The sequence below is a fragment of the Diadema antillarum genome, unplaced genomic scaffold, assembly GCF_040938485.1.
Source record: "Diadema antillarum isolate AM-2024a unplaced genomic scaffold, OU_Dant_1.0 seq00000981_RagTag, whole genome shotgun sequence".
Classification (NCBI taxonomy): domain Eukaryota; kingdom Metazoa; phylum Echinodermata; class Echinoidea; order Diadematoida; family Diadematidae; genus Diadema; species Diadema antillarum.
Window position 1 is genome coordinate 682,364 of NW_027271821.1, and position 14,808 is coordinate 697,171.

Genomic DNA, 14,808 nt, shown 5'->3' on the forward strand with positions numbered 1-14,808 from the left:
CACGCCTCCTGTAGTTGCCACATTTTGGTTTGTTGGTGTTTTTATTGACCAAAAATTTGGCTTTGATGTCAAAAACCTGATTTTGAAGAAATTTTGTGTAGCATGCTTTATGCTTTGTGCTTTGTATCTATCACTTTCTTATTTTTAACAATATCTACTGTAAAACCAGAAACATTCGCAGTATGAAACTCTCATGAAATTGCTGACCGTGAAAAAAAATACTTCATGTGCTAGATTCTGAAGACAAATTTTTCATATGCATTTTACTTTCACATGCATGTTTAATACTTTCACGTTTTGTCCCTCTTTGTGAAATTCCCAAAGGTTTTATGCATGTGAAAATTTCTGGCTTTTACATTGTTGTTGTTGCTTTCAATATACAGAGCTCACCCATTAATTGGGTACCGTTTTAGTGGGAATATGACATAAAATGCGATGTATCAACTTTTTTACATTTTAATTTCACTGCTACATAAAAATCACAAAATGTTTTTTTTTTTTTGTGCTAAACTCCTCAATTTTTCTTCATTTGCTGGCCGGAAATGATAACTAAATTCATAAATTTGTCAAAGGATTTCATTACCTAATCAAAATTGTTGTTTTCTAATCAATATTGGACCGATTCTGTAGATTTCATGGTATAAACATTTGCTGTTGGACAGTAGGACATAGTTTATGGGACTACTGTACACAGTAGGCTAGCATTGTGTTGGCGGTCGCTCTTACACAATGAACCGATATCCTCCTACCGCTTGTCTGGAGTCTGCACTGTATCTGAGTGACTTGGAATGTGATTTTTCTTTTCTCCCTTAAACATACATTATATTGGTTTTCACCCAGAGACGGGGACGTGCACAGATAAAACAAACTCTCATTGTAACAAAATATCTTTTCTGGCCTTAAAGGTAAAAGTTTTTGTATATTTTACGAGTTAAGCTTATTTTGTGAATAGCACTCTTTCTTTTATGTGTCCATCAATTACCGTAAATATATATCACATATACAATGTACATGTACAGTGTATATATATCTAATCATTTATGAATGCATAAAAGCACACACGTGTGAGTTTGAGAAAAGAGATAAAAGATGTTTGGGAAGTGGAGAGGAGAGAGAGAAGAGAATGATATACAGTCTGAGCTCTCCTATCCGGACATGTCGAGACCAGCGCTCATCCAGATAAGGGATTTGGCCGGATATGGAAGACTCGATGTTTGATACACGCAGCTGCCTACCCAATGGTACCTAGTACATGTAACCTATTGCAGGCAGCGTACGCTGCTCGAGCCAATACGAGTCTAGTCATATCGATGGCTGTGCATGACCTACACGTGGCAATAAGAATGAGAGTAACACGTACATGTATCAATTTTGCGTGAACATGTCACATCCTCGTCAGCTGTTCTGCGTTCAGAATTCTCTGATAATTTGCTCAATGAACGATCGACTGCACCGTGCCCTGATTTAATGAAAAGTTTTCTGTCCATGTTCTTTCGGTGATTTGGGGGTATGTGAATGTCTGAATGCATGTTATGCAGATGAAAAATTGAAATGAGTGTATGTTAATTATGTTGAGAATAGCACATTACTCCTGTGAGTTTGTGTAGGAATTTTGTTTGAGTTTGAAATCCCCCTTTCCCAGGAATTGTTAAATAAAAAAAAATAAAAAAATCATGGTGAGATCACGTCGGGTCAGATAATAGAGAGATCTGGACAAAGGGAGGCCAGGGCCACATTTCATAAAAGATGTTATGATAGCAACTCTTGCTGGAATGGCAACTTCCAATAGCAACAGCCAATCAGGAAGCTGGATTCTTGTCGTTACCATGACAATTGCCATTCCAGCAAGAGTTGCTATCGTATCAACTCTTTATGAAATGGGGCCCTGATGAGACTGTATGTCTGCTGTTGACTGCAAAACTGAACACATGAAGGGACTGTTGGACTTTTTGCTCTGTTTGTATGTGATCAGCAGATCTGACTACACTAGTGCACTCATGAGTTTGTGCCCGAATGCAGCAAGCAAAAGAACACTTTCTGGCACGGAAGCTTCATTACCCATTGCTGATCTCACTCTTACAGGCCTTTTGTGATTGTGAGGTGAGATGACACAAGAGGGGTGAAATTTCTACTGAACCCGTATACGGCCATCACACCACATAGCATCACTTTGAAGTCTACACTGCACAATATGTAAATACAAGACACAAACCAACCAAGGATTTGTAATATCCCTTCAAAATTTATTTCTCTTTCTCTCCAGTTGCTAGAATAATTTGTTTCTTCTTTTTTTTGTTGAAATAAGCAATAAATTGTACACAAATATATTAGAATCTGTAGATAACTAGCTACAACTTTAAATACAATATTAAAATGTTTTACAAAGATATTCTAAGAACAAGCTCCACAATAAATACAACACCACAGAGGTCATTCGCTCAATACATGGGAACACATGTCGGACTTCCACGAAGAAGGGGACATGAAATTAAATGCTATGACCAGTAAGAGCTTGAAATGTTACTTACTTTAATTGGAGTAAGAGTCAAGCTCAAATGTCACATCTGAAATGGGAGGAGAATGACTTTCCCTATGAAAAAGAATAAATTACTTTGGTTTTATCAAGTCTTGACAAATGAAATACCTTGTGTTGAATTAATAAAAAGCTGCAAAGAAGCCAAAATCTGGTACATATCGATGAGATAAATAATAAAAAAAATATACATATAAAAGCTACCTGGTTATAGTCACACCGCATGAACTTTCAGCATCTAACAAATGACAACAATGTACATGTCTATATCAACACTCCTCTTTTGCAGAATGGCAGAAAAAAAATCCAGATCTGTCAAACACAATTAATCTACATTCTTTGTGTTTTTAAAGTATGGTGAACTCTCCCAAGTTGCAGTCCTGTAACCTGGTAAACAGAAATGTTGTTCTGTAAAGCATGTGCATATTTCTCCCGCGTGTATTCCATTAACTGGAAGAAATAAGATCCAGCACAATGCCCAGGTGTAATTTTTGGAGGAGTACATCACACAACTCCAGATCGGGGAACTCAATCAAACCTTTGCGAAGCATTTTTATTCTTTCTTTCTTTCTTTTTGCTTTGTTTCCTTCTCTGTTTCACTTTTTTCCCCATTGTTTCCATTTTTTTTTTGCACCATACACAACATATTAGCAGATACATGTACCTGAACCATAACATTTACAAGCATTCCATCGTGACATTATGAGAATTACCTTCTTGGAATATTTCAAATACTTCTAAACTTTACATTGTTACCACCCAGTAATTCATTGATTTAAAAACAGTTGTTATTCATTTCCCTGGTTATTGCTTTAAAGATTTCTTTTTAAAATTCAACATCATCCATACACAGTGAAATATTCGCTTTTTGTCTCCCTAACTCTCTTTTTCTTTAATGAAACATTTGGATTGACAAGTCGGTGCAGTTCTTGCTGCTGAATGCCCTTATACTGCACAGACAACCCACTAAGAACCACTTGAATGTTCTCCGTAACATAGACATTGGTTGACGAGAGGATAGGTACAATTCATATCACAGCTGTGCCAGCTGTCAGACATTTTAGCGCCACCGCACTCCACTCCATGGATAGGGTTACTTCCATCATTGATCAACGACACGTTCTTGTCATGGCGTGACGAGCATGATCATCACGGACGGGGTGGGGTGGCGACATTTCCATCTTGTGTTACACAAGCTCAGTGTGCTGTATGTCTCGGAACACACAATGACTCTTTGGTGCAGACTAACTGTGAATAAATCAAACTACACACACTTTTCTATCTCTATTTCTGCCTAACATCATACTTTGTAAACACACCCACCATTCACGCACACGAACATCAGCAAGTTGAGAAGAGACTCCCTGTGAAACCTTGGCATTGTTTATTATAGACATTGAAAAATCCGTGTGTGATATACTTTTAAGGCAGTACAATTTCTCAAATCTTCACATCGTAGCATAGTATTTTTCCCAGAGTCGCAAGAAAGGAGAATAAGTGTACAGGCAGAACAGATCAAAGTGTGTGTGTGTGATAAAGCCTCTTATTATAGCTTCCGCAGAGAACATAATTTTGCTCTGTACAGACAAGTGTACAGCAAAAGCCCAAGTGTAGTTTTGGAACAGAGACAGTGTGTAGAGAAAATATAATTTCTTTTGGGCCGGATTAAATATCCATGCAGTATCTATATTCTAGGTCAATGGGACTGGCAAAACTTAAGCAAAATTTATGTCATTCATGATATGCTTTTAGCACTGAAACAGTGAACAAAGATGGCAGTAGATGGGACTACTAGGTTGAAAAAAAAAAATGTCAGGGTGGAATGACCGATCATGTTCCTTACTGTTGATGCTCGTACCTTAGTGCTTTTCCCTCTTTTTCTTTTGTAGGGGTTTAGAATGGTGACATATATTTATTTGTACTGTACACCCCCTCAAAAAAAAAACAACCAAAATTCAAGCTTTAACAATGGTACATAATACTGATGGCTCTGTCAACTTTATCATAAACATATAAGTGTAATTGCTAGTACAATGTACGAGGCTTGATTTAGTGGGCAGAAAACTGAGTGACAAACGATGAGTGGTACCATATGGCCATATTACATGCACCCAAACTCATCTTAATACAGTGCACCCAAATAATAAAATTCTCATTACAATGAAGTAGAAATTCATGTCCCAGAATCATCATCTACCGTACATATCTTTGTATAGTTTACCCTTCTGCTAGTGTATAACAAAATTTCATAATAATGAAGAAAACTGCTAATCCCGATAGGACTTTATTATAACTAAAGCACCTGTAGTGATTATCTTATACTATACTTTAAAAAAAAAACATTCTGAAAGGAAATTAATACAAATGGCCATAAATTCCTTTCGCAAAGACTGGAGCAAATCATAAGAAATAGTTGTCATATATCTGCCGGCAAAGACAGCTGAAATAAAGATTTATGTGTCCAAAAATAACAGCTTAGAATCTCTACTACAGCCTTCTGTGTCATATGTGCTTGCTCTCATTGACAATCGATAGCACCATGGCATATGGGGCTGTCCACTCAGGAATGACCGGCTTGACCAGGAAAATGATTCATAAAGGTCAGTCCATCGAAATGGACTTCCCTCATTATGTGAACCTGGGTAGAAATCCAGGTGGGTCCTCTAACACAGTGAGCATGCAGCAGCTAAGATGCTGTTCTAAATCTGGCTGAATTTTCACTGGGCAGGCTACCTACTTAAGATCTTGCACCTGACAGGCTAGTAGTTTGACCATTATGTTGGCCTAATTTGCTTCCGTAACTTTTGCAGGTACCTAGGTACTAGGAGGATCTGGAGTGGTACTCAGGAGTTGCCTACTTGAATTCCTGTCTCTTGAAAGCTAGGGGCCAATGTACTAGTGTGGAATGCAAAACCCTCAAAATGTAGCACAGGTCACTTCATTATTGTTATTTTTTTTTTTCAGTGGGCTTGAAAATATGACTTTTGGGTGGGTGCTCACTCTGAGAATATCTTTTTCTATTGAAGTTGGAAGAATAGAATCACAATACATGTACTCACATGCTTTAGCAGTGTGTTAGGAATCTTGTCAGAAAGGTTATTTACAAATCCTCTGATTGGTGAACACTCAAACAAAAGACTTTGAATCTTGCTGGGAATTGCTGTGTCGGGCCCCACGACTGGCCTTCACAGTGCATTATGTCAGGATGTCACGTAGCAACAAAAGACGAATGACTTGAAAGTATGACATGACCCCCGGTCTAACGAGTCATAAAGGTGTCGCAGACTATGAAGAGGTCACGCCCTCAATTGTTGACATACATACAGGTCTGAGTGTGATTTCACATGTCACGTGATTATAATACATATTGTTGGATAAGACTTTTGGGCTTTCTCGCATAAAAAAAGTGCTAGTTTATTGCAGACATGTAACAAATCAGAGACTGAAAAAAGAAACGGCAACACTAAATGCAACTTCGACGTGGGCCATTCAGGACCACACACTTGGAGACATGAGGTTTGCTTCCTTTGAGTTGTGAGAAAGTGTTAAAATTTGATGGAAATTGATAAAGGGTGCCCTGAAAATACATGTATAGTGATATCACAGCATTATGCACTGTGTGGAAGAAAATATAGAGGAACAAATTTTAGGCATTTCTAAATGGTCTCTAATCAGAAGAGCGCTAACACCGCACATTATATGAGGACTTACTGTTGCCCTTCTTGGCTATAGGCCAACCAATCTTTGACGTATGGCACTTGTCATGTGTAAATGTATATGTGAGTAGTCTCGTTAAAAAAAAAAAAGAAAAAAAAAGAAAAAAAAAGACATGAAATCAATACTATACATTTCAAGGTTTTGCATTTCAGGAAGCCACATTGTATGACTTACTGGTAGATACAGTAGGTTATGACACCGATGACACAATGTGTGCACAGCAGCACAGACTTCAGACAGATCTTGCTCAATTGAGATTGTCTTCATTGTCTTCTTCATTGGCCATCGTCATTTGGAGATATGTAATGGCTGTCAGAAATGTGACAGAGAAAGGGTCGGTCACCAGTCTGACAGCGTCAGAAGTCTGGCGTCGGGTCAATGTGCAGTGTTTCAAAGTATTCAAAAACCGAAGGATGCACACAGTACAGGCCACCAGTGTCAGGTAGTACATGTGTATCACAAAGCTTACCACATGTAACATCTTATACACATTCTCCGTTTAGTTTCCATTCTGACACTATGCATAAATGGAGACAGATATTAATTTACAGGATAACCATTGAGTACATCATCCTTGTTCTGTTACATATTTTTTGACATCCAGAGTCTAAACACCGGGGTCGCATTTTGAAAGTGGCTTTGACACTGATATTAATATATGACATGCAGTATGTTGACATTGACACCTTTAACATAAGGGGCAAGTAATTGGCTTTTGAATGCCTTCACATGAGAAGGCATAATTGAGTGTGTGGAGGCACTGAAACTGTATCATAGTCCATGTATTCTGTGCGTCTTTCTGTTACGATGAGCAAGAATCCAATCTTATTGCAATTTCATACATTCTTACTGACAAAAGGTACAAAGTGACAAAGTATTGATTCTCTGTAATTGACAAAGCTTGTCACCACAGGGATCTATTACCATAACACCCTGTGGCATGCATTTTCACAATGAAGTGCTTCACAACCCAAAGGGAATGTACATGTAAAACATTACCATTTATACCGCTTTTCAAAAACTGTATGGAAGATTGATCAGCAAATAACTGATCAAACAGTTTCAAAACACCACAAAGAAAACACTGTGCTACTTGTTCCAATTAAAGGTAGTACCGCTGCATTGCAATAATTTTATATTCCATATCCCTTAGTGGAGCAACCACTATAGTAATCGATGAAAGCTGACCAACCACCTTCTACATGGACAAGAAAAAATGCACTCACACTTCACAACAAAGCATACCATGCAGACACAAACACAAATTTGTGAAATTGTAACACACAACAAAATACTGTCAGATACCGAACCTGGCTCACAAGTCTTTTTGAGAAACACTGGCAAACGCCGTAACATGCACAAAGCCCCTTTCTTTATGGTGCTGAAACATATGTGCGCACCATTTCTAGGTATGAAAGGGGGCATTCTGGGAAGGGGTCGTCAAACTGGCCAGTGAGTTCAGTGTAAGGGTGAGATGTGAAAACATTTGCCATGTCCACGCTCAGCAACGAGTTTGGCACATTCTCTTAGCTCTAGATAATTTGATAGCTCTGTCTACAAGGCTTGTTTCACTTTTATATAACCATCACATAACCTTTAACACTTCAATCTACAAAAGAGAATGCTGATTCTTTCCTGTGTAAAGTTACACCACAAGAATGTAACCTGCCTAGATTATGGGCAAAACTACATCAAATGTTCACTTCTGGACTTGTCTTTGAGGCAATTTAGATAGCTGCCAAAACTTGAGTAGAAGACATCATGTCCTGTCGGCTGACACATGGAGGCCTTGTATGCCCAAAATAGTGGATATCACCATGACGACCAGAATGGAAGCAAACATCATCCATCCCCTCCCCAAGTTCCACATGTGTCACATTTACGCCCACAGTAACGTCTCGCATGCAACCTACATCCACATCATCCTGTTATTGAGCCCACATTGCATGCCCTGGACAACTGCCAAACCTTTCGTTGCTGCTCTTTCCATGGAGGGGCAAATACTTTTCAGCATCCCTTATACACATGAGACAACTTTATAACAAAACATTAAGGAGCAAATATATACACACTGATGCCGAGTCCCAAACTTGAACATCACTAGCTAGCTCTACTAGGGCTGTCTGTAATGGCTGTTGACAAGTGGTAATTTCTTCACACATCCCGTTCCTACTGTAATATCTCAGACACGAGCACAAAAGCGCTGCCCATGCTGTTAGTGATCTGCATGAGAAATGGTCTTTCCGTTTACAAACATTCAATTCACAACAAGGGACATGAATTTACATCACAGGGCAGGCAATATCAACTAGCTGATATGGTAAATGGTAGAAACTGCATACTGTTATAATTGCTAATGATGAATAAATTTGATGAAATAAGGCAGCTGTGAGATATCAGGTAGCAAGAGGCAAAAGTGATAAATAGAGCACATCTCTGTTAACTATTAATCCTCTGTAAAAATCATGGAACAAAATGAAGTTAAAGTTTACTTGTTTTTGAACAGACAGAGAGAGCATAGGGAAAAAAAAAAAAAATCACGGCATCATTCCATAGCACAGGAGAACCTGACTGGTTAAGATTGATGACACAGTTCTATTAATAAAATGTGGTGACCACAGTACCGAAACTGCACAAGAAATTTCTGACATGTCATCTTTCTGAGATGTGTGAGCCAAATGAATTATTTTGGCAACATCCAACCCCTAAATGCCAAATATTTTGGCGTGTGTGTGATGACATCATCTTGCCATGCAATTGTCCATACCGGAATCGGTGAAAGATAATCCTTTAATAGCAGCCTGTCCCTGATGCATTTTGTCACATTTAAACCACTATTTCTTTCTTGTTTAGATCCCATTTCTATCCTGATCCCAAAAGATCTTTGGATGAACAGGCATACAGTCACTGGAGCAGCCTCTATATCTTAAGATCCACAGTATTATCAACCATCCACCACTCAGCAGTCTACAGTCTTACAACCTGTGGCTTCACAATCAGCAGCTTGCGACACCCTTCCCATTGTAACATCATAAAGAGAATCGAATGTTCACTGACAATATACACACTGCTTCTAGTACAATCAAAACTCAGAGCAAAATGGATTTGTACATGTACTCACGCAAGAAGACAAAAACAGCAAAGACTGGAGTCAACAATTATTACAAGTGCACAAGTCTGGGGAAAACTAAGGTGCACACAAACACTCACGCACATTCCCAACACAAATTTTCTCTCCCAAACAAAAGATCTGAGAGTGTACTTCAGACGCGGTCAGTATTAATCCATGTGTACAGGTGTATGCCTATCTGAAATATGCAGCATTTTGAGATCATTCACAGAAAGACGTATCATTCCTATTAAATTCAGTTAAAAATCTGCGGGCAAGCCACCAGTGAGCCTTCTTTAACCCGATGAGGATGGGCTGATTTGGCTAAAACACGTATGTCCCATAGACACCTGTCGGAGTACATTCAGGACTCGTCCTCAATGGGTTAAAAGAACTACTACTGGTGCCTTTCGATATTTGCAGAGGAGGTGACTGTGAGGAGTGTTTAAGAATCACAGTGTAGCCAACACTTTCACTCTCCAGATTAGAAAATAAATATTCTGTGGCCTGTGGCCATGCGGGATGGACATTCTTAGAATAAAAATGAGCAGTAGTACATGATCTCTTCTTACTCTTTTCCATCTGCAGCACAGCAGGTACACACGTACCATGGAAAGAAAGGCAGCACGTCCATTACGAAACTTTCTGCCAACCATGGGGACAGAATTATTTTTCATGGGGTTGCCTCTAATAATCAACTTTAAGTGTCAGGCTTGAACAGAAACGTCCTTGAATGTACTCTGCTCTAGGAGAAGGGACTGTGTTCCTCATGCTATGCTTTTGGATTGTTGTCCATACACAAATGATGGACATAAGCTATTAAATTTCATACCTGTGAGATATTCATATACACTGTTATATGCGTGGGCCGCTTCATTATTAGTATTATTTTTTAAATTCCGCACTGATCACATAACCAGGTGATCTTCATGAAAGTTATTTCAAGAATGAACACATGTCCCAGTTTGTGTCTGGTGTAACAGCAGGTCTGAATAATCATGCAATCACCAAAATTTACTATTTTTTTTGTTATGTTTTAATACTTATTCTCTGTTTTTGTGTGTGTGGACAAACATATAATCCACACAGTTTTTTTTTTTATTTCCTAAAATATTCACCAACAATTTTAGGTAAGACTCTTATACATTTGATATTGAAGTTTCTCTATCATAAATATATCTACAAATATGAATAAAAGAGACCAAAAAAAATCTGCTCTATTAAAAAAAGCATGACTATACTATAAAATTGATATCTAGCTATAAGAGGTGCTCGTGCCGTGCAAGCGACCAGTGCGTGCATCAACGGGGCTGCTTGTAGATGGCGCCAGAGTGGCGTCCACTGCTGAGGGAGTTGTGCCGGTAGTGACGGCGGGAAGAGGCACTCTGTTGGTGGTGCGCCTTGTTGTGGCGCTCCAGCTTGCTGCGGCTCACCAGGCGCTGCTGGTGCCGCCTGGCCTGCTGCTGTTCCTGCATGGCGGCCGCATTGGCCGACTGCTCTATGCCAACACGGGCCGCCACCGCAGCTGCGCGTCGCGGAGGCTTGGCATTGCGCACCCGCAGGTTGTGGGAGCGTTTGGCAACAGTTCTGGTGGGTTTCGGCCGTTGGTTGTGGTGGTGGTGGTGGTGGTGCAGCTGCCTCCTGATGACAACACCTCGTTGACTGGGCTGGTGGTAGACCGACATACTGGGGTGCTCTATAAGGAGATCCTCCATGGGGCTAGTCGCCAGCTGTTGGGGAGAGTGACCCCCCGCAGTGAAGCACGGGGGTGGGGTGATGAACCAGCTCTCCTCCATTCGATGGGGCTTGCTGGGTATCGGCTGGGGGCGGGATTGGAAGCCATCTTTGGCCCCTGCCCTCCTTGGAGACCTTCGGGGACTAGGAGAATCACCCTCATCTGCATCACACATGAAAGAAAGGAGGCAGGGGATACTTCAATGTATGATCACAGAGGTACAAATCTGCTCTCTGGGATGTTCTACGGTAAGTTCAATTTTATGAGTGGCCCACATCCCTACAAGCTTGTCGTTCACGTGGGCCCCTCTTTTCCAATAATTCAATGATTTTAAACGATAAGTTTCACACATGTATGTTATTATACTGCTGTAATATTGTTTGATTGTTTTTGTTGAAATTGTATCAAAAAACAAAAATGCGATATTGGAAATAAAATCTGAATTGAAGAGTGAAGAGTGGAGCACTTCCATGTAAGTGTTGTGAAAGATAAAATGCGGGATGTCAAAACAAGATCATACCCAATTACAGGAAAGGTCAAAACTTAAAAAGCTAAATCTTTTGAAAAATACCAGATATAATGCTCTCCCCTTTTCAAATCACATAGGCCTATTTACATTTTTGCATTCTTTGTGATCACAAGACCTATACAGGGGCCGCAGAACATTTTTTCAGTGGTCAAGGTCATTGGTGCGCATCAAACCCCCCCCCCCCCAATTTTTTTTTCTGTTATTTTTTTGACATGCCAAAGTGTGTGTGTGTGTACAGGGGGGATGGGGGGCGCTGCAGCCCTTGATATAGAGCATCCCTTTGAGAAGCTTTCCAAATGAACCAAATAAAATTGGCTTCGGCTGCCTAGTATACTGTATACGCCGAATATTTCGCGAGGTTTTTATTTTCGCGAATTTCGCAAGTCGGGTGCTATTCGCGAAATTAAAGACACACGAAAATATTGACTCTGATCGCGTGTACATTTCTTCGTTCAGTACAGGACTCCACGATCGCGAATTTAAGCACTCGCAAAACTGTCGGGAATTCCCAATGCGAAATATATGGCATATACAGTATATAGCAGATAAAGTTGATATATTGTACGAAGAAATATGATGGGAAATGTGTACTTAAGGCAGCTTTTGACAAAATATTCCCCTGGAAAATTTGTTCAAATCAGGTTCCTTCTCATGGAATATTTGAATGCAGTTTTGTGAAAAAGTGTTGTCACAGCTTCATACCAGAAGCGATACAAAAAGTATTTTCTATGACTGATCTGTAGTTGCTTATATACTTCAGGGTTTACTTGTAATGAGTTGAGCAGTTAATTGCTTACCTATTATAGTCTTAGTTTCATTTTCATTTCATTTATTTCATTTCCAACAACATTTTCATACACAAAATAGCACAACATCAATACAATGTAGTAACAAAGAAAAATATGTGACGTTAACAATACTACGCATTACGAATGGAAATGAAAACTGAATTAAAACTAAAGTTGCAGGAAACGGAGGAGACATGCTAAAAAGCTAAGCTTGTATTTTGCAGTCTCCTCGTGGACAAAAAGACTAAATAACATCAAAAGTAATTAGCTAGACATAAAAGGTGCACAACACATACAGACCTATACAAACAAACAAACAAACAAACAGACGGACAAACAAACACAAGCAACCTCTCTTATAAAGAGAAAGAGAGAGAAAAAGAAAACAGGGAAGGAAAAAGAGGAAAAGAGGTTACACTAATAGCTACACTAATAATCTTAATGTTTTTATAAAGATCAAAAGCAAACTGCAAGAAATTCACCCTTCACAGCATAACATCACATCAATTTTCATTTTCTCCCCCCCCCCCCCCAATCATATGTTTTGGTGTTATTATCATTACAATCTGCTTTTCAAAAAGGCTGGAAACAACTAGGGATCTGCAAAATGGACAATGAAGAGTTTACATCCATGCAGGTGACTACTGTACATGCTGTAAATACTTTTTTTTTTCTTTTAAATGTCAAACTAATAATTCTTGCTATTATTTCTCTGTACTTTGTTTGTAACAAGAAAACACCACTGGCAATTTGGAAGGTGTAATAGGGACTGTTGTAACACCGTATCCCTCTTCCGGCGCGGCAAATGAAATGTCAAGGCACAGACTTACTGGTGACATCGACGAGCACCCAATCGTCGTCAGTCTCCGTCTCCTGGATGGGGCCGCCTTGCCTCACGTCTGTTGCCGAGGACTGATCCAAGGTGCTGCTGCTGCTGCTCCCAAACAGGTACTCACTCAGACCACTGAACATCTTGACTGTCACTTTCTTGCGCGGTTGTGGTAAAGAGAGCTTGGAAGCACTGGATGAAGCGATGAATTCCCTTTGGTTTCCTGATTATTATCTTTTTGCTGCTGAGACAAGACAATTCACAACAAAAATGGTGATAAAAAACAAACAAAAATTGTGGCAGTGCAGAAGCAAAGGCTGTGCAAAAGAAAATATGCAAGACAAAGGAAAATTAAGGAAAACTACAACACCCCCCCCCCAAAAAAAAAAAAAAAATATTGGCATCTCATATTCTGTTATAGAAGAGTACACATTTCCTTCACTTGTTACTGATAATATGTTACGGTACATACATGTATCATTCTTCATATCTTCAGCAGGGGTACCCTTTTCATGTTCATTTAAAATATGCATTTTGATAAATTTTTCCTATGGTATCTTTTTATGGCAGTCTATCTACAGGTGCCACGGAACGTTAAAAGAGAGGGAGAGGGCTGTGGGCTGGTGAGGAGGGTTATGGGTCACTCAAAGCCCCCCCCCCCCCCCAAAAAAAAGAAGGTTGTATTCCTTGTTCTATACTATACAGTACCATACTATGTACAACACATACTTTTGAAGGTTTTTCCAAGTTTCCTAGAATTTTCACTGAGTGTTTCATCAATCTTCCTGCATTCCTGGAATCTACGAAAGTACTTGTACATGTTTATGGAAACTTTCCCTTCAAGGACACTGTGACATAAACAGCACTATATTCTGGATTATGGCTGTCCGGAAATCATGTGCATTGATTTGTAAATAGTGCATCATGCATTCAACTGTGGTATTTAATATTTCAGACATTTTTTTCCCTCCATGTATGGAAAGGGCATATCGTCGCTGGGGCGACAACTTGCAAGACCTCGTACAATGTATCTACAAAATGTCAGATGTTCAGGAGAGCCAAAAAACATGGCAGCCAAAGTACTGTGGCGAATGGGATAGCCTTTCCTTTGACATGCCGTGGTGGCTTCGTTTTTGGAGTAAGACAGTTGGGATTTGGACAGGATATCACTTAACCCATTATTTGACCATTAATCAAAAAAAGTCATTTTCACCAAAATTTCAGATACAAGGTCTTGTCACCCCAGCAACGATATATTTTTTCTCTTTTGTCAATCTTAATGTCCTCTCAATTTGGCACTAATAAGATATAGACGAACAAGTTGAACTTTTGTGCATGTACTCTATGGCATGTTGGGCATCTTCACATACAAATCTAGTTGGCAAAACAGTTAGAGAAAACAACTTTATTAAAAAGTTAATGTTAACCTAGTAGATTTTGTCTTAGAGTTGACCAATTAACCACTGCATGATTACGATATCTGTATACTGCTTATGGTTTATCATCACAATGCACGATCTGCGCTGTTGAGGAGCTAACTTTTGTATGTTCAAAGAATATCACAGAGC

At 39.3% G+C, this 14,808-nt stretch overlaps 1 protein-coding gene across 1 annotated transcript; it reads right to left on the bottom strand.

Annotated features, from left to right (window-relative positions):
• Nucleotides 1-9,851: 9,851 nt before the first annotated feature.
• LOC139742163 (uncharacterized) lies at nucleotides 9,852-13,383 on the bottom strand. The gene is made up of 2 exons (XM_071652732.1): nucleotides 13,242-13,383; nucleotides 9,852-11,256 (listed from the first exon to the last, which is right to left on the bottom strand). The coding sequence occupies exons 1-2, from the start codon at nucleotides 13,381-13,383 to the stop codon at nucleotides 10,661-10,663; spliced, it is 738 nt and encodes a 245-aa protein (XP_071508833.1). The 3' UTR covers nucleotides 9,852-10,660.
• Nucleotides 13,384-14,808: the final 1,425 nt, after the last annotated feature.